The following is a 23,474-nucleotide window of genomic DNA, read 5'->3' as shown; positions in this document are numbered from 1 at the left end:
CCGTGATCACGAGTCGAGATCCACAAGGTTTCGTAGTGGCATGGCCTTCTTTCAGCGATAGATGGGCTCCAAAATTGTCAGAAACAGTAACCCGAGGTTTAAAAGAGCAGAAAGCTTGACTTGTTACGGGATGCCAATCATTGACTGCAAAGGACGAAAGTCACTCGCATAGGTCGTGGGCACCATAGTATCTGCGCTTCCTAAAAGCTAAGGATGGCGAACTAATGGTAGACCAAGCCTTATATAAGTGCGTTACTGAATAAACCAACTTGAGTTATTGAAGATGTATTTGGATAAACCTAGCATGTCGAAGAGAAATACAATGTAATAGTACTGTGTGGCTAGGAACTACTTGTTTTCCGTTCATGTCATGAACATAGGAATGTCTGTTCTACCCGGCAGATGCAGGCCGAGGTTCCATGGAGACCTACCCCGCTGAGTCACGAGAAAAGTATAGTACCTGAGTTACAGACTTGCAGAACTCTGTCCCGACCTATAGGCGGAAATTGAGGCCCCTGTTCCGGCTGACCACCAGTAGAGTCGACGTTTAATCTCGTATATTAGGAGTTAATTATTGTCAGCTTCTACACACAAAATAAAGGTTCAAGGATTGGATCAAGAGCTATCCCGATTCAGCCAATACCAAGTTTTAGTTTGCATCCACCTGACGACTTGGCTTGAGCTCACACATATTGACCCAACCTACTTCTCAACAAGCAGAATCTCGCAACCGGTACCATGGTTACAACCATGAACTCTGAGTCAGCGTAAGTTTGAATGGTATTACATTCGCTGTTTAAAAAAACTAAAGTATCACCAGTCTTCTTGACTCCCAGTCATCACAATTGCCCGAGGTTGAGACCGATGTCCTCATCGTAGGCGCTGGCGTATCTGGGCTATCCTTCGCAGCCATGCTGGCGGCTCTGGACATAAAAGTGTTCGCCATCGCAAAGCACAGCGGTACCGCGCCAGCTCCGCGCGCCCACGTCACCAATCAGCGGACCATGGAGATCTTCCGCGATATGGGAATCGAAGAGCTCATTCAAGCCGCAGGGACCTGCATGCCCGAGATTGGTAACATGGTCATGGCTACTAGTCTCACGGGCATGGAGATTGGACGCTACAGCTGCTACGGTGGAGGTGATCATCAGCTGACAGACTTCGCAAAGGCTAGTCCAAGCAAGATGTGGAACACACCCCAGAACAACATGGAGCCTATCTTGCTGCATAGGGCACGAGAGAAAGGAGCCGACATACGCTTCTACCACGAGCTAGTGGATATTCAGCAGTCTGATGAGGGTGTCGTCGCTAGAGTGCGTGAAAGGACCAGCCAAGGAGAGTACATCGTCCGTGCCCGCTACGCCGTTGGTGCGGATGGAGCTAGGTCGATGGTGGCACAGAAAATCGGATTTGGTTTCGTTGGGGAGCCCGGACTTATGCATATGATAAGTTCGTGGGTTGAGATGGATTTGGCCCAGTATGTCGCTCATCGCCCAGCCTGTATCTACTTGATGCTACAACCCGGCGATGCGTACTGGGTTGGTTCGGGAACATGTATCCTTAAGAAGCCCTGGGACGAGTGGATTGTCAATCGGCAGTACAACGCCGCAGATGGGGAGCCCGACATGAGCGACGAAGCCATCATTTCCCATGCCCGTAGCGCGCTGGCCATTCCAGACTCTCTTCCGATCCGGGTGAAGCACAAGGGCAAGTGGCAAGTCAACCATGTTGTCGCGACTGAGTATCGCCACGGCCGGATTTTCCTTTCTGGAGATGCGGCCCATCGTCACCCCCCCGCAAGTGGACTCGGAAGCAACACCTGTGTACAAGACGCTTACAACCTCTCTTGGAAGCTAGCCGCTGTCATCAAGGGACAGGCCGGTGAAGGTATTCTCGAGAGTTATAACCAGGAGAGACAGCCTGTCGGCAAACAGATTGTGGACCACGCAATCGAGACACTTCACGACATGGCACTTCTTCCCGGCGCCCTCGGGTTTGAGCGAGGTCAGTCCCGAGATGATGGTTTTGCGAAGCTCAAGGAGCTCTTCTCCGACGCTGATGGCGCATCTGAGCGCCGCGAGTTTCTGAGGAAGACGATAGACCGTGGTAATCGTCGTTCCAACCCTCTTGGAGTACATCTGGGGCATCGTTATTCCAACTCGGTTGCTGTGGTTGATGACGGAACACCGTTCCCTGAACATGAGCGTGACCCTGTTCTGTTCTATCACCCCACGACTCACCCAGGCGCCTACATCCCGCATGCTTGGATAGAGCTCAACAAAAAGCGCATCTCGGTCCTGGATATCTTTGAGCATGGCAGTTTTGGTCTTGTCGTTGGTATTGGCGGAAAGCCTTGGGAGGAGGCTGCTGCCGCTGTTAGCCAAGAGCTTGGTGTCAAGTTACCTGTGTACTTTGTTGGCCAGGGTTGTACTTATGCCGATGTCTTGGCTGAATGGACGAATCGACGTGAGATTAGTGACCGTGGGGCTCTTTTGGTTCGACCTGATCGTCATATTGGCTGGCGATCGTTTGATCGGCCCCAAAACCCTACCGCGACCTTGCGATCAGCTTTTCAGCAGGTTCTTTCACGCCACTAGATACTAGGCAGTCAGTCCGAAGTAGCAAAATAGAATGAATCCTGATTTATACCCAAGGTTGTCTCGAGATGTGAAATTGGCGGTGCCATATAAGAAGTCCCATTAATCTGGTATTTGATTCTTCTTGTATTTACCTGTCTCATACTCATGGCCTTCCTATCGACTGTTCAGTGACACCTTCCTCTGAGGTCTAAGGCTTCATGTCAGTTAAAATCGCGTTCCAAGATTGCTAGACGCATCAAGGATTGGCGGGCTACTAGAGTAATTCCCAAGAAAAAAGGATAAAGTAATTCAGATTGTTTACTCGTCATGATATCTCCACATCTTAGCTTTGTCATTTAATTCCTAACGCTAGTACAAACAAGCACTAGTTCCTTTCTACGTCAATCTCAGTCATGTTGGGGCTCGCGCGTCCCAAATCCATCTTCTACCCACTAGAGCCTGACCGGTGAGAGACCCTAACAAACCTAGAGTGGCAGAACAAAATGAAGTATTACGGCATCATTCGCTGGGCCGTTCCCATCTCTCGTTGCAAGCCACGGATATTCCGTCCGAAATACCGAGTTCGCGTGAGAACGCCAAGATGGTTAGTACTTATCGAGCTAGTGTGGAGTCCAGTCCGGAGATCATGGAATCGTGATCTCGCCTAGTGATCTCGCGGGTCTAGATTTCCCCGCATCATTTTGTAGAACGCGGGTCTCAGGCTTTTATACGTTGAGTACAGCAAAAGCTGACCCGGCATAATTGGGAATCTTGCCGACAGACTCCATCATGCAGATCGGAATTGCTCCTGAGTTCGGCCCCATAGACTCCAAGTAGAGTCGTCTATAATTCTTCATTATGAAGACTGAAGGGGCACCAAATGGTGCAATAAATAGTAATTCTGCATAACGATTGTTGTCAACAGACTAAATCTTGCTCTATATCGCCAGCTCAGGTCCCAACTTAGGCTCACGTTCTCTGTTTTGAAGAAACTCCGAGCCAACACCAACAGCCAACATGTCCTTTCTTCTGCTCCGACGTGTTCAACCTCGGAACATTCTTGGAGTTGCCGCAGCAAGCCGCAGAACCCTTTCGTTGGCAAGCTTTGATTGGGAGGATCCTGTCTCGTCAAAGAGTTTGCTCACCTCGGAAGAACTTGACATTCAGGAGACTGCTCGAGCATACTGCCAAGAGCGCCTGCTACCTCGAGTCCTCGGCAAGTAATTCGGCCTCGTAGTTTGAACCCTACACTGACCTTCAAGAAAAGAGGCTTACCGAAGTGAGCATTATGACCGGAACATTCTCAGGGAAATGGGAGAGTTGGGCCTTCTTGGGGCCACAATATCGACCCATGGATGCGCGGGTGTTAGCAGTGTGGCCTCAGGTCTCATCACAAAAGAAGTCGAACGCGTCGATTCTGGTTACAGGTCCGGCATGTCTGTCCAAAGCTCTCTTGTTATGGGTCCCATTGCCGAACATGGCACAGAAGAGCAGAAGGACCGCTTTCTTCCCTCATTAGGTCACGGAACCATGATTGGATGTTTTGGTTTGACAGAGCCAAATCACGGCTCTGATCCTGGGTCAATGGAGACTATCGCACGTCCACATCCAACAAAGAAAGGATACTTGTCAATTTCCGGAGCAAAGACTTGGATCACCAACTCTCCCATAGCTGATCTGCTTCTGGTCTGGGCCAAACTAGAGACCACGGGTAAGATTCGTGGGTTCCTCATAGAGCGACAACTGTGCCCTCCTGGAACTCTTGAAACGCCTGCTATCAAGGAGAAAAATGGCCTGAGAGCATCCATTACCGGCATGATCCAGCTCGATTCCTGCCCAGTACCCGAAGAAAACATGCTTCAGGTGGAAGGTCTCAAGGGACCTTTCAGCTGTCTCAACTCAGCCAGATATGGCATCGCCTTTGGTACAATGGGAGCTCTGGAGGACTGCATTGACCGCGCAAGGACATATGCACTGGACAGAAAGCAGTTTGGTAACCCACTTGCAAAGTATCAGCTTGTACAGAAGAAACTCAGTGACGCGCTCACTGATGCAGCTTACGGCACTCTAGCAGCTATTCAAGTGGGAAGACTCAAGGATGAGGGCACGTTGGCACCTGAGATGATTTCGATCATCAAGAGACAGAATTGCGATCGGGCGCTGGCTGGTGCCCGCACGTAAGTTAAACCACGTCACTTTCATGATACTTTACTGACCGTTACTAGTCTGCAAGAGATCTTTGGAGGGTGAGGCTCTTGTTCATTTTCATCTTGACTAACACTGACGATATTCGCTAGGAATGCTGCCTCAGACGAATATCATATAGGTCAGCGGTTTATAACATCCCTTATCCGCATTCACTGGTGCTGACTCTAGAAGGACGTCATGTCGCAAATCTCTTCGTGGTGCAAACATACGAAGGACAGTCCGATATCCACTGTAAGACTCATTGCCGAGATTCAGTCACCATTCTAATATGGAAGTAGCTATGATTGTTGGAAAGGGTATTACAGACTTGCATGCCTTCTATTAGAGTATCTAAGTAATGGCTTTAAACGCAGACATTGGACTATGTGTCTATCCGTCAGTAAGTATAGCGGTATGGCTTTGTGAAAGACACAGTAGCTAGACTCAACCAATAAAGAGGACAAATACAGATTTTGTACCATTCACCCAAAAGTGATGGCTTAATATTGGGGAGTGAAAGTAACCCAAGATATGTAATATCGCGACCTACAAGCCCAAGCGTCAAATGGAGCTGTAAAGGTGGCAAACTTAAAAGAGGTTTAAATCACAAGTGTTGGTAGGCAGTAAACATCGCGGATCAAGACCCTGGATCTTGACTATAAATTTCTCTTCTTTATCTTAAGTCTCACTGGAAGACCATCCGGTTGGATATAGTTCCAATCCCGCTGATGGAAACTTGTACAACATCCCCATCCTTTAACCATTTGGGCGGTTTCATTCCCAAAGCTACTCCACCCGGTGTGCCAGTCAGGATCACCGAGCCCTTTTCGAGTGTTGTACCCTGACTGACAAACGCAATGATCCTCTTTACGTCGAACACTAGATCACTGGTATTTGCCTCCTGGCGAACCTCCCCATTCACCTTGGTCTGTAGGATGAGATCCCCGGCTGCGTCAAGGACCTATGCTCTGGTTAACTTAGGTCTGAAACCTCGCCGTTGATAGAACTCACGCTCGGAGACACAAGCACCGGACCCAGAGGAGCAAAAGAGTCGAATCCTTTAGAGAAACACCACTGTGGGACCTCCCCAGCGAACTTGGGGTCCCTTTGCCATGTACGGGCTGAAACATCATTCGCAACGGTATACCCTGCCACGTAGCTCAATGCATCTTCAGCCGAGATATCTTTTCCTTCCCTACCTATTACAATAGCCTAAGACAAGTCAGTATTCTTCAACCTTGGATCATGGTTGAGAGACATACCAGTTCACCTTCGTAGTCAAGTTGATCTTTCTGTGCGATCTTGGGGATAGGGATACCATCGTTCCAACCTGTGATTGAGCTGGATGGCTTGATGAAGATTGTGGGATGCGGAGGTGGTGCCCTCCCTGTTTCCTTGACTACTATGGTCAGTATATAGTGCAAGAGTACTAGCGAAGAATGATGGTGAGGAAGTACTATGCTTTGCGTAATTCAAACCAACACAGCGTAGAATGGGCACGTCCCGAGGGGTCAAAGGCCCCAAAAGCGACTTGACTTTGACTATCTTGCCCGTTGGCTTTGCGTCAAATATGTCGTTTCCAGCTAACTTTTCGGCAGTGAGACTTCCAGCTTCCAAAAGACTCGCAAGGTCTTGGGCAGAGTTTGCAACTGCATCGCCGAGACAGACCTGATCTTCATCATCGAGGAATCGGATTAAGCGGCTCCAGCTCATGTTAGGCTACAGGATGTCAGGTTTATGAGATAGGGGTGATAATGGTAGAGCACTGGTATGTAAAGTTAAGGTCAAGGTCACAGAGTCAACACAATGGATCAATATGTACTTAAATGTAGCGCATTTCTCGAAGGTGGGGCTTCCAGTATGTTACACCAGTTGCACCATATAGGCCAGATCTGTTCCAAGGCTTGCCTCGGGCCATTTTGGCCGAACCGGAATTGTAGTCTATCACGCCAATTTCTAGGTACCGAAATACCGTATGACCGATTTAACTGAAATCATACTGGCTCTTATTTCCTGTAACGGCCCGAAGCACTCCGGCCTCTTATGAAAGGCTTGCTGGACAATTCGGCTAGGACTACGTCCTGCCTTTTTACAACATAACAAATCAGAACGCTTTGAAAAATTAGCAGATCGCTTAGCATGATCTAGACAACCAATAGTCATGCTAAGCGATCTGCTAATTTTTCAAAGCGTTCTGAATCTCCAGGGAAAGCGCCTCTACGTCAAAATCTCCAATAGGTCGATCAGCCCACTCCGCGATCTTCTTCACCACATCCAACACAGTCTTGACACATTCCACTGCGTTTCCTATCCCCAAAGTAGCTTTGATATGACTCTTTGTCTGTCGAGTAGCCCCCAATGCAGCGATAGAAGCTGCAATAATGAGATGAGACTCATTTGGTTGGAACACTTCCTCGTTCGCCTTTGAGATAAGGTAGCCCCATATAACAACCGTCGAGCAAGTAACTGACGAAGGAAAGTCAGCAAAATAAAGTAAGCAGGATATGTACTGGGAATGGCTTACATAGATCAGTAAAGTATTTATCCATCAGACTAAAGATGCCTGAATTACCGACACCACTGTATATGCGAGACTTGAGCTCAGTACCCTTCTTGACGTCTTCTTCATCAATTGTCGTTTTTCTGAGCACTCTGCTAGATGCATAAGCAGGACCCTTGCGCTGCACAACGCCAATCATTCCATAGCATGCGGGAATACAGGTTGGCATTCCGACGTATGGGAAAACAATGGTGATGGCCTCTCTAATGGAAAGAAAAAGCTTCTCAGATGCTTCTGTTGTTGAGTCAAATGTGATATCATCGAAGAAGCGGCCTACGACATCTGCACGACTGACAGCACAACACACGGCAGCCTGCCAAACTTAGCAGTCTTGAAGCAAGACGATGACCAATTGAATTTTTTTGACGTACTATGATTGCATGACTGCAAGATTTCAACTCCGGATGAGACGAAGCTAGCTTTGAATTGAGTTCGAGGAACATGCCCCTGTCATATTTTCGTGCCTGGGGCTTGACGTTGGTGGAGACGTATTTTGCGTCCCATTCTGACATGAACAAGTCGTCGTTCCAGTCAAGCATCTTGATTATCTTTGCCAGAGCTGGAGAAGAGACATTTGTGACCAATAAATTACTAAAGACTTTAGAAATCCAGACCAAGGTAGCATATTTTAACATGATGGGATTAGCGTGGAGACGGCCGGGACTTTCGGAAAGCAGCCGGAAATTCCAGATCATGGCTCAGGGAAGCCGATTCCGGTTGAGTCCGAGTCGAGAGAGCATGAGCTCCAGCAACCATTATCCGCTGCCTTCTGTAGCTATCGGTGTCTCAGTCAATGCGCATCACTATGATTATGTGCAGAACTGGAACTGTCGATAACGTCGCTTTAACCAGCCACATGACGCGCCCCAAGGGCAGACCCAGGAAATGCGCGTATTGCGAACGTGTATTCACCAAAGAAGAACACTTGAAGCGGCATGAGAGAAGTCGTGAGTTGCTTCACGACATCATCGAGGTTCATTACTAACAGCTAAAGACACAGGTGAGAAGCCTTTCAAGTGCTGTAACTGCGGTAGGAGCTATGCTAGAAGGTGATTCGCAAACAACTGCATATGTACCTTGTGGATGGATAATGGCTAATAATCAGGTGCAGTGACGTTCTATTCCGGCACTCTCAAACACACTTCTCGACAAGCAACAACCGCGAAAGCAACAACGGCCAAAGCGAACATGGACCTGGACGCCCATCTTCAGATAGTATTCAGGTTGGCCATGTCAATGAACCATGCCGCGATGATGAAAACGTTTCAATCTTACTTCCAGAGCGACAAATAAGTGGATCTCTGAACCCAGCCGTTTCCGACGCCCAACACCGCAACTCCACAGCGTCACTTCAGCATTTGTCGTCCACTCCAAGCTCCGCGATGCCATCGCCAACTACCGAAACTCATGTAAATGATATTCTGGGGCCACAAAAGCGACAAAGGCTTTCACCGCACTTTCAGCATATTCCAGAAAATAGCCGAGGAAGTTCAATGGCTCAACCCACTTGCACAATCTCCGACATGCTTCTACCGCAGCTCAACATCGACCAAGTCTCGACCTTTACTGGGATAGGGTCTATAGAACTCAGCCAACAAGGTATCCCTGGAAGTTTTGACAGCTCTAGCATGTTTTCGTTCGGGATGGGACAGATGCCAGGTTTCGGTGACATGCACTTTGCCTACGATGCAATAGATGGCACCGACTTGAATAATTCTGGCTTCCCATATTCGATACCAACCACGAGTACTACCTCATGTAGCCAGGTATCCAGAAGTGGTGGGCTCATGACCATATCAGCCTGTCAGATGCAGAAAGTACAACGAATCTGGGCGAGACAGCGACCCAAGGTGCTTGAACCTATCCATAGTCGTTTATGGGATGCAGTGATTGAGCATGATGCCGATAATATTTTCACGAAGCCACAGCAGAGCATCAACCTCAAAGACTATCCACCATCGGGACGCAATATGGATCAAGCATGTAGAAATCGTCTAATTCGGTACTGTGACAATCTTGACGGATCATATGGCACGTCAACAACTCCTGATAAGGCTTTCGTGCCTTCTGTGGATCTACTCGACTCAAGTTTGGACTTGTATTTCCAATTCTTCCATCCGGTCTTGCCACTCATACACAGGAGCACTTTTGATGCTAGAGATGCGCCGAGCTCGCTGTTGCTGGCAATGTGTTTAGTTGGTATGTCCTACTTGGACCAAGCACAAACCAAGGACTTCCTCACCAGATACCTCAGGGCAAGTTATCAATCGAGCAAATTATGAGAGTGATTGTTAATTCTGTTGCAGAAGTTGTCACCCGCCTGCCTCCACGATTTGATGTCTCATACACTGCTGAAGAGTGCATTACCTGATATCCTCACCACCCTTGCTACTGCACTCATCACAGCCTACTTATCCTTGGGCTTTCGCGTACATAGTTACCCTTTTCGAATCTCTATAGCAGTCACTGAGTGTTCACAGGATGAGATTGATATACATGAATCATACACAGTCTGTACACAGATGCTTCGTGTAGGTCTACCATAGCCGACATCATTTACAGTGAACATATCTGACTGAGCGTTCTTGATAGACGGCTGATGTACAAGGCCTCTTCATAGCTGGATATGGTGACGATCCGATTCTCAAAGTGAGACAAGTGGCACAAAACCCAAACAATCATTGGAAGGCATGGGCACGAGTTGAATCTATTAAACGGTAAGTCTACCTGCCACCTCAGACCAACTTCTCTAACTCTGTACAGCCTTACATGCTGCCTTCTCTACTTGGATATGGCTTATGCCCGGCTGATGAGCACATCCGGGGTTATTGCAATAGAGAAGGTCGAAATATACTTGCCGTGTGACGATGCTCTCTTCGAAGATGTAACGACAACCACGGCGTTTTTGCGCTCGGTGCAGCAAGGTGCACGTATTACAATGCCTCGAATGAATTCCCGGAGTTTTAGCGTCTTGTCACCGTCTGAGCTCAATCGGAATTCTACTCAGATCCTCCTCCGTTCTCTCTACCTCAGGTTGATAGCAGCCACAGCCAGACTTTCAGAAAGGAATGGGCGGAGCGACCATTTCCGGTCTAACAGCCTTGCTGAGAGCTTTTCAACGGATGAGGATTACAAGACCATCATTGCCGACGTTGTATTTCTGCCAAAGGCGCATGCCAGCTTCTTGAGTGAACGACATCAGAACAATGCGCTAGGCTGGCATTATTTGTGCATTCTCTTGACAACGGACGTTAACCTTTTGGAAATTGCGTGTGGCCGTGGTGGGTTGGAAGCTGCTGAGGACTCTCTAATTCATGTTTTCAGATGGTCGCAGTCAGGTAGTGCTCGCAGGGCACTTCTCCATGCGGCACAAGTATTCAGCATCTTGGATTCGTGCCTCATCCGCGAATCATACCTGACTCGGCCGGACTTGGTGCTATTTGTCTCGGCACTGGTTATAAGTCAATACTTTCTAGTTACGAGCTTTATGAATGGTGGCTCTGGTGGACCTGTTTTTGAGCTGTTGCGCGACGTAGATTGGAGTACCATCGGGGACGAAGGGTTTGGGCGAGTCGCCGGGCATCTGCCGCCAATCACTGAACGCGAAACAATAAAGTCAAACCCCGTCCTTGAGTTCATAAACAAAGGTGGTTCTGTTTCGTTTGCGGGAGAATTACAAGAGCTTGGGAGTGCGTCTGCTAAGAAGATTGCCAGGAAGTTTGCTCATCTCATGGATGGCTTTGGCAGATGGGATGGATGTAGCTATTCTCAACTCTTGAGAGTAATGAGTGGGTTCACGCATGAATCTTAGTGAGGAATAAAACTTGGATGCCAACTTGGGAATCGCTTTCGGCTTTCGTTATTAGCTGTGCTGTATTTGAAAAGTTGTTGCATCCATCGCATCAGCACTACTCCCGATGCCATGGTGCAAAGATCCCACTTCAGCCAACCCTGCGGTTCTACTAGACCCCGTGAACAAATAACCGGTCCTCTATTGGAAGGGAGGTTTTCATATGCAGGATGCTACCGGTCGGCTTGCCAAAGACTAATTGACCCTTCAGTGACCATTGTGGTGAGATATCCCATTCTCCAATGAGCCTTTGATCAATGATGGGATTGATGTGCTGCAAATTACACCCGAGTCCCTCAAGCGACAGGGCGGTCCACAAGTTGAGAGTCTGTATGGCATTGTTATGCTCAGAGAATTGCAAAAGATGCGTTGCGAATCGAGGAAACTTGGCCTGATACTCGCGAACAACATCCAAGTCTTCAAATAGTAGTATCTGCCATGCCTTTCGTCAGAAAAGGCTAAGAAAACCATTAACACGAATCAATAGCTTACCGTTCCATAGCCCGCTTGGCGTTGTAGTAGTTTCTTTTCATATTCAGCGTAGGTTCCTGGTTTCATGGTGGCCTTGAAGCACTCTTTTGCCAAAGCCCAGAACTTGACATGCTCGTCTTTAAGAAGGACTACCAGTCGAGTAGACTGGCAATTAAAAGAACTGGGCGTGTGCTTGACCACCTCCTGGGCTATTTCGATGATACGACCATCGCTGATTGGGGATTTGGCCTCAATCGAGTAACAAGTTCGACGTCTTTTGATCTCGGCAAGATATTGATCGGCCATTTTGTGAAGTAGAAGGCTGTGAGAGACTATTGGTGGCATTCGTAAAGGGGCGACAGTCAACAAGCAATACCTGGGAGGCTTTCAACAGCAAGCAATATGGAGATTTACTTAATGTATACAAATAGATTGGCAAACGTCCTGGAAGTTCGGGGCCCCACAAGTGGGGAGGCCCCATGTCCCCCACGCTGCGAGGTCGAGGCCCCATGGCCCCATCATATACTAGCAAGTCATGTCTACTGTCTTTTTGTATTTATCTTGACACAGTGACTTGAGTCAACCATCTCAATCCATCCGTCTTGTCACCATCATAGCTCTACATCATCCGTCGTCTTATTTGGAGCTCCCACTCTCGTCTAAACCGTCTTAAGTCCCAATCCTCTGACGATGTCGAAAACTGTTTTAGTCCTCGGTGCCACTGGAACTCAAGGTGAGCCTAAGCAACATCTTTGCTTATGACTATTAGCAGGACAAACTGATGGACTGTTAAGGTGGATCAATTGCCAATCTATTAGTTCAATATCCGGACCAATATCTGGTACGATGCCTTACACGAAATCCCAGCTCGGACAAGGCAAAAGCCCTGGCCGCAAAGGGAGCGCAGCTCGTGAAGGCTGATTTGACTGTCCCTTCCACCCTGCCAGAGGCGTTCAAAGGAGTCTGGGGTGTCTTTGCTGTCACTGACTTTTACGATACGGTTAGTCTCAAATGGACTCGCACCACAATCTATACTTACTCTATAGGCTGTTCTTGATGATCCTATGAGCGAGGAGAAACAAGGACAACATATCGTCGAGGCATCAGTGGCAGCTGGTGTTGAATGTTTCCTTTGGAGCACCTTGCCGAGCTCTAAAGAGATATCTGGTGGCAAGTTTGTCACAAGGCTGTATGAAGGTATTTCATGCTGAAACATCCTTAGAGGGCATTGGGCTAACCTGGCTGCTACAGGAAAACAGTCTGTTGATGCAGTCATTCGCGATGCAGGCCTCAAGGGTGCCTTCATTCGTACTGGTAACTTCTATGAGAACATGATCTCACGAAAGTACGCTGCATATGACAAGGAGAATGATGTTATTACCATGACGCGACCCATTATCGGACCCGATGCTGAACGTTAGTCCCCTTCTATAACTTTTGCCAAATATCTATGCTGACAAACGGTAATACAGTTACTTCACTTTACGTCGAGAAAGACCTCGGGGCGGTTGCCAAAGCGCTGTTTGATCAGTGGGAGGAGAAGAAGGATACTCTTGATGGTAAATACTTTCTTGCAAGTGGAGCTCGGGAGACAATGGGTGATATCAATGCCATTCTTGAGAAAGGTATGCCTCCAATCCTTCGGAATCACCCACACGTAACTAATCTGAGTGATACAGTGTCTGGTAAAAGGGTCATTTACAATATCAAGCCAACATGTGGTATTCCGGATCGCGATATCATGTTGCAACTTTACAACAATGTAGGAATGTACCCCGGGGTTGATATTCCGACTCCAGAGGTGGCAATGTTGGGTGTGAAGCTGCACAAAGCTGAGGAATTCATCCGGGAGAGGTTGCTCCCACACCTTGAACTTGGCCAACGTGACTAGAATACCGTAGATCGAATGGTAGTCCTCGGAATGATTATATGGTTACAATTTAGGAAAGCTTCGTGCCGTTTGTTTAAAATTAAATTGCTTTCCCGAGAAGACCATGCTTTACTGTGTCGTTCTCAAAATGGATGGCTTCAATTCTAAGAAACCATAGCGAGATGTCCTACCCTAGACTCCCTCTTGTCGGAGCGATCCGCTTTAATATGGTAGCCAATCAAGAGACAAAGCGAGTGCATTATGGGACGACAAGGATGGCACGGAGTCTAGACTTTGGAGATTAACAAATTGAGCTAGCTGCTGACTAAAAACACTAGCCGAACTCTATGACACTGACTACACCCATGACAAGCCAATCAACTCAGGTCGCGGCCCCATTTTACGGAAATTCCAGCCAAATTCCGTCCAAATAGTGGCAAGCCAGCAGCTTAGACGCTATGCCTCCCAGACACTACCGCGAGCGACCAAGACTCAGTTTCGCGGGGAACCCTGACAATCATCTCGGCATCGGTGGCTAGATCAAATCCGACCTGGGACAGCGTCTGGGGAAGAGGGGCTGTCCCCGCAGTAGCCCAGGCCCCGTGCATCAACCTGTCCAGCACTTGAATCACCAAGCTTCGTACAACAGTCTTGAATTGACTGAGCTTATGGAACCTGGCAGACTTCCATCCGCATTCAAGGTTCAGTCAACATAATGTTTCCATCTGATGTCCAGGACTGGGAGCCAGCCAGTGAGGCTGTAGACCAGACCAGTTCCGCAACTGACGATGCCCGCGAGACCACGCCGCCAACAGAAGATCAAGATGGGGCCAACAAAAGGAACGCCGCCAAAGACAACCCAGTGGTCAATACTGAGCCAACGGAACCGCCTGCGAAGAAGATGAAGAGAGGGAAATATATATCCAGAGCTTGGTAAGGAAGATCCACGACTTGCATAACCGCTAAAGCGGTGTCCCTAACCGTCACAGTACTTCCTGCCAGCAGCGCAAAATCAAGGTTGGTGTTCATTTCCAGCTGCTCTCCTTCAATGTCGATATGGAAGGCAATCCTGACGAGTATTATCCCACCAGTGCGAAGGAGGAGATCCATGCCGGCAATGCCTTGCGAAACAACTACCTTGTCAACCCTCTGCTCCAAGGGGCGCGCAACAAGCCCGTCAGGACTTGAGGTCAGGTCTCTCTGGAGGTCAAGACCAGGTCTGCTACCCCTCAAACGATAGGTAATCTGTTTTGCGCTTGCCTCGGTGACATGAACTTCTTTGACTAACCATGGTAGCATCAACCGCGAGGTCTTAGTTCGCCTAGAAGCTGTTGAACGCCATCTACGTCTGATGAGACCACCCACTCCCGATCTGTCCAGATCAACGAATGACTATGCATCAGTCGAAGACCAGCTCAAGCCTTCGGCAGCCAAACTACAAAGTGCCCTGGAGACAGAGGGACAAACGTTTGCAGGAGAGATGACTATGACTCCGACACTTGAAGACGAGAACGACCCAATGGATTATCAAAGCTCCGTATCGCCGGCAATGCGAATAGACAACACTTCTCCAGCATCCTCTCTTCTTCCACCAGCAACAGCAACATCACCAAATGATACGACTGGTAGAAAAGGCGGATGGTTTGAGCGGATATTAACTCGGCACGGGGTCATGACCGATGAGAGACAGTGCAGATATCACCTACAAGTCTTCATGGACGAGGTGCACCCGATGTATCCGGTCGTTCATCCCCCGGCAGTCTGGGATATCTTCAACGAAATGTGGCAGCACCCAGCGATCAGTTCCTCGGTCGAGTCAGCACAAAGTGAGCAGCTCCGGGTCTCCGTTGCCCTGGTGTGCTTTTGCCTAGCTCTTGGAAGATGCAGTATGTCAGCAAGAATGAGTGACCGTAGCGGCGTTGAATCTTCTGGCTGGAGTCTGTACAGTGTGGGAATGAGTCTGCTTGGTGATCTGCTCGAGACCACTAACACGGCTATAAAGTCACTGCTCATGTTACAAGTACTGATAGTAAGGGTGAGCTGATACCCCGGTCCTTGTATCCTACAAGCATTCTGACCCTGCATAGATAATTTACATGTTCCGACTAGACGCCAATCAGAAAGCAGCCAGAGTACACGCCTTGAGTGTATCAGTTGCGCAGACAATAGGCTTGCATCGTCAGAGCACCATCGAGAAAATGCCGGCTTATTACAACCAATTATACTCACGTGCCTGGTGGTCTTTATATCTGCTGGATCGACGACTGGCGCTAGAGTCCGGCAAACCATACATGATCCAAGACAGCAACGTTGATACGGCTTTGCCATTGGATCTGAGCGATGAGTGGATGACGCGATTTGCGTCGAGAAAGGAGACAATAGCAGACCTTGACCAAGAAATAATTGTTGAGACTGGCAGGGATTCGTCACCTTCATGCATTCCTTATGTTATTGCCATGGTGCGTTATTGCCGTATAGCTGGTAAGACGTGGGAGGTTTTATACGGCGTTAAGTCGTCTACTGCTTCAATGCCAGCCATGATCCAATATGTTGATACGGCTATCGGAAAGTTGCTCAACACAGTTCCGATATGCTTGAAATATGACCTCGATGCTCCTTACGAGTCTCAGTTTAGCCTCCATGGTCGGTGGCAAGTAAAGCAAACCTTTCTCTTCAATAATGTGGGTACCGATCCATGGTGAAACCCTTAATAGGCTCAGGGACTGACAATACTTAGTGCTGCACATACCTGCGTCTCTTGATAAGACGACCACTATTGCCGAGTTCCAGCGCTATTCACCACACAGAAGAGGATGACCTTGAGACTTCGATCGAGTGTGCTAGCCTCGCTGCCCGCATTCTTACCACTCATCAAAGCATACAAGACGATGGACTCAAGTACAGCTTTGCACTCAGCCACTACGTCACCAGCTGTGCACTTGTCATGGTCGGCTTGGTGTCGAGGGAACCGGGCTCCAAGAGAAGGTACGGGGGTCTGATACTCACAGCCACCCAGTGTTTGAACGAGTATTGCCAGAGGATTTGGGTCTCTGGCAAGATGATGCGTTGTGTTTCTAGACTCAGCCGGCTTGTTGGGCGTGTTCTGGCTTCGGACTCGCAAGGAGGGCTGGACCGCCAGAGTCCACCGGGTATGAGGCGAAGCTCAATGGCAGATACTTTGACGCAGCACCTGACGCCACCCCAAACTGAAGATCAAGACTCCGTGCGATACAGAACAGGGACTTCCAGCATATACCGAACCCAGACCAAGGACAGGAGAATCGACATTGCTCAAAGGATGCAAAAGGATCAAGAATTAGACTGTTATTCATTCAACACTGACTCTCTGGGCCCAATGCCTGAAGGATCGACTGCCGGATTCAACAAGCTACCCACATCCTGGATGGGCAATTCGAACCTTGACCGTCGAAACAGCTGGATCATGTCGGACTTCAATTTTGAGACTCTGGGAGAGCGCTTTGGTCCCAACAACGCCGAGCTGGCATCATTTATGGAGAGTGATAGCCTTGATTTTACCCGAGGCATGGGAATGACTTCGAATATTGAGAGAGGGTCTGCTGAGGCGAGGCTAGGCACTCTGGGTATTAATGGTGTTTTTGATCTTGATATGGATATGTTTCCTACTATGATGAACTTGTATGGAAGTTAGCGTAGTTTACACGCAAGAGCCATGTATACGTCAATATAATTAACAAAGTGGATTCTGCATTGCTTTATCTCGTTGCAGCTCTCAACTAACATCGATGCCCTATCCAGAATCTCTGAAATTGCTACAGGCTACCTACTACTTCACATACGTTGCGCAATTCTAATCCTCTCCTGTGTCGTCTATCAAATTAAGCATTTTATCTGGAGATCCCGAAGCCTGCAGTAAGAGATCTAAAGGATCTTCTTTCTTTCCCTGAGTCTTACATTGAAGTCCATTTGTCGCACAAACCAAGCATTGTGAAGCTTCCATGGAGTCTCTGGATTGACCAGCTCAAGCTGAAAGAAAAGAAGGATATTAGCTTCTATAAACAAAACGCAGCACGGATACATAAACCTTACCTCAAAAATCCGTAGAATGGTCGGTACAAGCTTATAGAGCTCCAATAATGATATGTTCTTGCCAACACACGTCCTAGCACCAGCGCCAAAGGACAATAGACAACTATTCATCTTCTTTCGCTGTTCGGGTGTTGCTTCGGTCCAGCGTTCAGGGCGAAACTCTGCGGCATCATCACCATACACTTCGGTGTCTTGATGGATGACCCACGGGGAACAACCAGCGATACTCCCTCCGGGAATAAAGTACCCAGCAAGTGTAACCCCACCCGGAGGCACCATTCTCTCTAGAGTAAGCCCTACAGCCGGATGACAGCGAAGGGCCTCGTTGATGACGGCGCTCAAGTATGGTAGATCTCTTACTTCTTCCCATTGCACGAGTCCGTCATCTCTCGAGAACCGGCCCGCCTTGCTCTCCGCTCCGAGCTCTCTGAGAAGGGCTTCCATCTTTGGAGGATTCTTGAGCAGGTGGTAGAAGACAGCTCGCAGTGTAATACCGGTTGTGTCAGAGCCCGCAAACATGTTAGCTACTGTCAGGGCCAGGACAAGCTGCTCAGTAATAAATTCAGGGTCTTTGCTGTGCGCCTCTTTAAAACGATTCAAGAAGTCCCTCCTCGGAGCTTTCGGCGTATCCGATGCTTCTTCATGCTGACGTTCGACAAGGTGCTTTCTCGCAAATTCGGCAACGGGGGCGCTGGAATTGAGGAACCCATATTTGACCAGCCATATTTTGATTGGGTTCTTTATGAACAGATTATCCAGGAATGGGATCTGGCCAATCTATAGAGGATGTGTCAGTGGCTGTTGCATCAGATATCTGGGGAGGGTCATCTTACCCATGACACGTAGTTTAAGAAACTCTCCAGATCCCGGATAATGTTGTCAATATCAACACCCTTCTCAACAAATCCCAATCGCTTAGAAAAGGTCAACTCTCCAATCACGTCAAAAGCGTAGAACTGGAGCCACGCCCCAAAGTCACATATCCCTGCGCCACCAGTCCGGTCGGAGAAGCGAAGCTTGAGCTGCCTGATGAATTCAGCCGATGTCGAATCAACAAAGGGTTCGAATGTAACCAGGGTACTCATTGCATAGGCATTCGAAACCGATCTTCGAAGTCTGGCGTGGTATTTGTCGTTATCTGTATTGAACATTGTTTCGAGTCTCTTTCCTTTAGCAAGAGCCTGCTGTACTGGGTAGAACTTTGACTACCAGACGTGATCAGTTAGCCAGGGAATAGTCATTCGATAATTCTACAAGTTACCTTGGACCATCCTGCGCTTGGACTATAAATAACCTTCAAAGCATCTGTATCTGCAATGGATACTGCTCGAGGGCCCAATCTAACAGCAGGCCCGTACTTCTTATGTAGCTCGATATGAACTTCCTGTGCTCGACGACCACGAACAACGAAGAGTCTCCAAAGATCTGTAAAACCAGCAAGCCAAGGGCCAGGTACGTGATTCAGACCATGTCCGTATTTGTTGTATAGAAGCCGGGTCAAGATGACTCCGGTGAGCCACAGGACAGCAGTGCTGAAGGATTGAGGTAGTAGGCGTTCCAAGATCATTGTGAAGTGTGAGTGCGAAACCAGAATTACTGCTGGCAACTATGATAAGCACTGAACTGAAAGACTCCAATGATATTTCAAGATCATTAACAGGACATTTGTCGACGGTATTTCGGAATTTTCCCGGAACACTGTGAGGTACTGCCGGTGGCTGGTAGTGGGGCTCCGGAAGACAACACCGCTCCTCGGATGGAATGTCAATTGTTCAATAGCTAGTAACTAGAGCAGAATCCGAAAGCTAATAAATCATATAGAAGTCGATAAGGGAGTCGCTGGACTTAGCAATCCTCATCGCGCTTGAACTCTACGTGAGTTGAGAGACGTTGCCAGTCATTGACTGTTCTTTATATGCAGGGGCGTGGCAATACGTCTAGTTAGTTCTCTTACCCAGGCGCCGTCTAGCTTACTTAAGCGGAACTCAGACCGGAATACTTCTAATACTGTGTTCCCTCGCTAAACCGGTCGCTGTGTCCCCGGATAGAATTTCTAATTCCGCTGAGTCTCTGGCATCAGCAACGCTCCTTGGGACTTTCAGAAGTCAGGTCAAGTAAGCTTTCACCACGTCCTTTGATTGCAAAAGGCTAATAAATGTTATGAATAGACAAGATATTATATCCACATATGTTGAACAGCTGCTTTGTCCTCTTACGTCATGAGTAGCTCAAATCAAGAAGGCTATAATGCGGGAATAACGGAAGTTACTGGTCCTGTCAAGCGATACATAACAGGGCATGACCTTACTACTGGACGAAGTATCTACGTGGATGCACCTGAGCTATGCACTGCAGCTGTGCCTGGCTTTGGGATAGCATCACGCTCTTATGCTACTCTAAAGCTACCTGCAGAGCTGGCAGATGATCGTGACCTGGAGGCACATCTTTCACATGACTCTCTTACCAGCTACACCCGAAGTTCGGATTTTCTCGTCCCTTCATCGGTGTCGAATACCCAAATAGGACACATTGAGCTGGGAGGCGCAAATGTGATAAACCTTGATATTGACCCTGGTGCAGTGGGTCACATGCATCGAACAGTGTCTTTGGATATCTCGACTTGCGTGATGGGAGAGGTATACCATGAACTTGATAGTGGCCAAAAGGTGCTGTTGAAAGCTGGGGTAAGCGTTCATGATTGATGCAGGGCCTTCTCGTAGAACCCCACTAACACTTATGTCTTTCAGGATCATGTTATTCAGCGGGCAACCATGCATAGATGGATTAACGCCTCGAAGGTGCATCGTGCTCGGGTAATTGCAGTCCTTCTTCCATGTCCCCCATTCAAAGTCAATGGTCAATGCATAGCAGAGGAGCATAGGCTTGGATAGTTAATAGCCTATTGAGGCAAGGTAAGAGCTAGATTATAATAACCCTTTATAAACTTAATATAAAGCGCGTTAACCTGAGTAAAACGGCAAAAATAGAAATGAAAAGCTAGAGGCAATGTGCTCTCTGCCCTCCCAGGTGTCCAATAATATCGCCTGTAGCTGGAGCTAGACATCCTATTACTAACTCCAAAGGTTATATAAACACCAACACATCAGTGGATTGGAATGTTGCAATCCCTGTTCCACCTCCTAGTAGTCATATTTATAGCAGAGATATCCGCCCTGGATATCCATAGCCTCCTTGACAGTAACATTGGGGCGAATTTCATAGGTAGTCATGACATAGCCCAGAGTCAACTCTTCGGTTCCTCCCTGCGTAGAAGGGCCTCCCAGTTGGTACAAGCGACTGTCAGGGTCTTCGGACTGCCACTTCCACCAAAGACGATCGATGAAAGCGTGGTAGATATAAAAGAGCGGGTCTAGGCTGGTTAGTTTGTATTCAAGGTAGGAGTGACGCTAGATTCCGAAAGTATAAGCTTACCTCCAGGGCTTGCATCGATATCCTCCATGACTCCACCGACCTACAATACCCATTAGTGGAACGCTCTATACAGCTCCTGTCGGCATACTTACCCCACTGTGACCAGCGCCATGGGTTGTGTAACCGGTCGTCTCCCAGAAATCGAGGTACGTGGTTTTACTATGGCATTCCTGAACATAGGTTTGTTGCCGAGAGTGCTATTGAACTCGCTGACTTTGCGGGATAAGAAATGGTCACTCAAAATTTGGCCCGGGCCAATGTGAAGAGTGGCGTTTGCAAAAGGGCCTCAGTGACACAATTATGCGGACCGGTCCCGTTCGCACCGAATCCTGTGTCGGGATCCAGGAGCGGCGAGTCCATAAAATTGCCTGCGTCCCGGCTTTCGTCCCACCAACTGCCTTTGTCAGTGACGGGAATAGGATAATAAGATTGCTGTAGCAGGACTCACGGCGTTGGCTCTTTGTAGCCACACTCGTCTCTCAGGAGCTGCTCGTACACATATATATAGAGACGGTGAAATGGCAGAAACTGCGCCTATAATTATGCACATCTCAGTTAGTAAGGCATATACTTTCACCATGGTAATGCGGTTTGGGAAATACTAACAACAAGATGAATTATTTTCGCTTGCACCTGATGCATGGCATTCATATCGTCGAACCTTGTGACCGTGCCCTTTATGCCTGTCTGAGCAGGCAGCTGCATTAGACATTTTACTGCCTTCAGGTAGGATTGCTGATCATCGCTTGCCATATTTGCCCATTCAATGCGTGTCTGAATGTTCTTGGATGTGCATGTACTATTGCTGGATGATACAGCCGGTGCAGGGAGTATCAGGCCAATACTGCAAATAAAAAGAAGAGCATAGTTGAAGGAGCAGTCAATCTTGGTCAAGTCAAAAAGGAATGTATGAAATGATCTGGTAGCCTTCTTTAATGTAGAAGCCAGATTCTATAAATAGGCTAACAAGATTTACGGGAGGACATAACTCTGATATAGTATGATCTTCCTAATGAATCCTTTGGCTATAATTATGGAAACGATCTGCAAAACACAGTAGATGCGCGATCTCAATTTTTCGAACTCTTGGCAGATGCTTCACGAGCCACGATCGAACGCGTTAATTACCTGCCGCGCGTCGTCCGCATGTCATTCTCCACGCAGATACGATATATCAGTAGGGTTTATACCCACTTATGGGTTTCAGGTGGACCGATAACAGTCGCGACCTGCATACTACTTTTGAGGAGCAGACTTGGCAGAGATGGACTTACTAGAACCACAAGATGCGGCTTGGATGGCCAAGAACATATCTCGGATACGGCACACTGAAAGTCAACTTATTCACTCACCATCACCGCGTCCTCACCTACGCATCGACAGGGAGCGTATCCAATCATAACTTTCAGGCAACCCGATGGCTATTGCTACGTACCGCTCTTGAGCAGTAGAGACAGGATTACGAGAACGATAGGATGCTACAGAGACGGTCAGAACACATCTTGAAAACGTCAAACGAAAAGTCAATGTAACCACTTACCGCGCCATATTATACGCTTTACCAGGGAATGTATGTCTATTTGTGGGTTTCAGGGGGCGCGACGGCCGTCGCAGCATGTGTTGTCTAACGGACAAGGGCGATAGGAGCCGACAAGACGGAACCGACAAGCCTGTTCTAGGCAACATCTGCGTAGCCGGAGGTGCACCACGAGCTTCTACCCACGCACTGTCATCCAATCACCACGGCCAAGTATCAATTTTTGGATTCGTTATGGCCATTAAGTTGAGCATTTCCCCATAAGTCCAATTAAAATGATGGTGAAAGCAACATAACCGCAATTTGCTACGTTTTCTGCACGGCATCCGATCTCGAGTCGATCACTGAGAAGAAGAGAAGTTGGAGCCAGTCTCCGGGCTTCGGAGAAGACAAAGAAGCAGTTGGCGTGAGACTTATCCTTCCAACTGAAACTAAAAATCGCGGAGGACAAGCATCTTTCGGCTCGGCTCGAGGTCTGGATAGGCCCGTGTGGAGGGTATACACGTTGTTAGATAACAGATTTGAGGAACAATGGCACCATTAATGCTCATAATAAAGCATTCAAGTCCATAGAGGTTCTAGAGTATCGTTCCCGAAAGCAAAAACTCCAATCGGCTATCAGATCACTTTAAAGTTGCCCGTTAGGGCCAATTAGGTGAAGGCGGCTGAAATAGACTTTCGGCTTCCAAGTATAGATACGGCAGCTAATGATACTTCTCAGGTGAGAACAGAGAAAACAGCTCATTCTGGAACACTTATACATGCAACCATCAAGGCACACATTCTAGCCCACCATCAAAGTCACTAAGCTTGCAGACAGCAAAGTAACCTAATGAAGTCGAGTTTGCCTACATCACAAGCACCGCAAGGTCAAGACTAAATAACTTTAATGTAGATACAGAAATAGGCTTAAGGAAGAC

General features: G+C 48.0%; 11 protein-coding genes across 11 annotated transcripts; 6 read left to right on the top strand and 5 right to left on the bottom strand.

The window, feature by feature from the left end:
• Positions 1-750: 750 nt before the first annotated feature.
• Positions 751-2,597, top strand: FPRO_14734 (uncharacterized protein; the record flags this gene model as incomplete). Its single annotated transcript, XM_031219794.1, has 2 exons — positions 751-767; positions 821-2,597. The coding sequence occupies 2 exons, from the start codon at positions 751-753 to the stop codon at positions 2,595-2,597; spliced, it is 1,794 nt and encodes a 597-aa protein (XP_031085516.1).
• Positions 2,598-3,596: 999 nt separating this feature from the next.
• On the top strand, positions 3,597-5,112 carry FPRO_14733 (putative glutaryl-CoA dehydrogenase; the record flags this gene model as incomplete). The annotated part of the gene is made up of 6 exons (XM_031219791.1): positions 3,597-3,799; positions 3,842-4,756; positions 4,805-4,825; positions 4,877-4,905; positions 4,959-5,018; positions 5,066-5,112. 6 exons carry the CDS (start codon positions 3,597-3,599, stop codon positions 5,110-5,112), a joined length of 1,275 nt encoding a protein of 424 aa, XP_031085515.1.
• Positions 5,113-5,451: 339 nt separating this feature from the next.
• On the bottom strand, positions 5,452-6,479 carry FPRO_14732 (uncharacterized protein; the record flags this gene model as incomplete). Its single annotated transcript, XM_031219790.1, has 4 exons — positions 5,452-5,727; positions 5,778-5,978; positions 6,029-6,165; positions 6,224-6,479. 4 exons carry the CDS (start codon positions 6,477-6,479, stop codon positions 5,452-5,454), a joined length of 870 nt encoding a protein of 289 aa, XP_031085514.1.
• Positions 6,480-6,942: 463 nt separating this feature from the next.
• On the bottom strand, positions 6,943-7,865 carry FPRO_14731 (uncharacterized protein; the record flags this gene model as incomplete). Its single annotated transcript, XM_031219789.1, has 3 exons — positions 6,943-7,232; positions 7,291-7,639; positions 7,698-7,865. The coding sequence occupies 3 exons, from the start codon at positions 7,863-7,865 to the stop codon at positions 6,943-6,945; spliced, it is 807 nt and encodes a 268-aa protein (XP_031085513.1).
• Positions 7,866-8,182: 317 nt separating this feature from the next.
• Positions 8,183-11,137, top strand: FPRO_14730 (uncharacterized protein; the record flags this gene model as incomplete). The annotated part of the gene is made up of 7 exons (XM_031219788.1): positions 8,183-8,273; positions 8,327-8,375; positions 8,438-9,521; positions 9,633-9,755; positions 9,807-9,857; positions 9,919-10,043; positions 10,090-11,137. The coding sequence occupies 7 exons, from the start codon at positions 8,183-8,185 to the stop codon at positions 11,135-11,137; spliced, it is 2,571 nt and encodes an 856-aa protein (XP_031085512.1).
• Positions 11,138-11,288: 151 nt separating this feature from the next.
• Positions 11,289-11,953, bottom strand: FPRO_14729 (uncharacterized protein; the record flags this gene model as incomplete). The annotated part of the gene is made up of 2 exons (XM_031219787.1): positions 11,289-11,609; positions 11,669-11,953. 2 exons carry the CDS (start codon positions 11,951-11,953, stop codon positions 11,289-11,291), a joined length of 606 nt encoding a protein of 201 aa, XP_031085511.1.
• Positions 11,954-12,337: 384 nt separating this feature from the next.
• Positions 12,338-13,538, top strand: FPRO_14728 (uncharacterized protein; the record flags this gene model as incomplete). Its single annotated transcript, XM_031219786.1, has 6 exons — positions 12,338-12,380; positions 12,442-12,647; positions 12,694-12,821; positions 12,870-13,063; positions 13,120-13,272; positions 13,327-13,538. 6 exons carry the CDS (start codon positions 12,338-12,340, stop codon positions 13,536-13,538), a joined length of 936 nt encoding a protein of 311 aa, XP_031085510.1.
• A 694-nt stretch (positions 13,539-14,232) lies between these two features.
• Positions 14,233-17,187, top strand: FPRO_14727 (uncharacterized protein; the record flags this gene model as incomplete). Its single annotated transcript, XM_031219785.1, has 5 exons — positions 14,233-14,450; positions 14,507-14,593; positions 14,814-15,552; positions 15,605-16,198; positions 16,255-17,187. 5 exons carry the CDS (start codon positions 14,233-14,235, stop codon positions 17,185-17,187), a joined length of 2,571 nt encoding a protein of 856 aa, XP_031085509.1.
• Positions 17,188-17,417: 230 nt separating this feature from the next.
• Positions 17,418-19,152, bottom strand: FPRO_14726 (uncharacterized protein; the record flags this gene model as incomplete). Its single annotated transcript, XM_031219784.1, has 4 exons — positions 17,418-17,522; positions 17,586-18,362; positions 18,419-18,790; positions 18,847-19,152. The coding sequence occupies 4 exons, from the start codon at positions 19,150-19,152 to the stop codon at positions 17,418-17,420; spliced, it is 1,560 nt and encodes a 519-aa protein (XP_031085508.1).
• Positions 19,153-19,804: 652 nt separating this feature from the next.
• Positions 19,805-20,476, top strand: FPRO_14725 (uncharacterized protein; the record flags this gene model as incomplete). Its single annotated transcript, XM_031219783.1, has 2 exons — positions 19,805-20,269; positions 20,333-20,476. 2 exons carry the CDS (start codon positions 19,805-19,807, stop codon positions 20,474-20,476), a joined length of 609 nt encoding a protein of 202 aa, XP_031085507.1.
• A 249-nt stretch (positions 20,477-20,725) lies between these two features.
• Positions 20,726-21,770, bottom strand: FPRO_14724 (uncharacterized protein; the record flags this gene model as incomplete). The annotated part of the gene is made up of 4 exons (XM_031219782.1): positions 20,726-20,955; positions 21,018-21,057; positions 21,110-21,187; positions 21,624-21,770. The coding sequence occupies 4 exons, from the start codon at positions 21,768-21,770 to the stop codon at positions 20,726-20,728; spliced, it is 495 nt and encodes a 164-aa protein (XP_031085506.1).
• Positions 21,771-23,474: the final 1,704 nt, after the last annotated feature.

The sequence above is a fragment of the Fusarium proliferatum genome, assembly GCF_900067095.1.
Source record: "Fusarium proliferatum ET1 genome assembly, contig: FPRO_scaffold008, whole genome shotgun sequence".
Classification (NCBI taxonomy): Eukaryota; Fungi; Ascomycota; class Sordariomycetes; order Hypocreales; family Nectriaceae; genus Fusarium; species Fusarium proliferatum.
The sequence above is the reverse complement of the archived record's forward strand: the minus strand, read 5'-3'. Positions and strand labels throughout refer to the sequence as shown.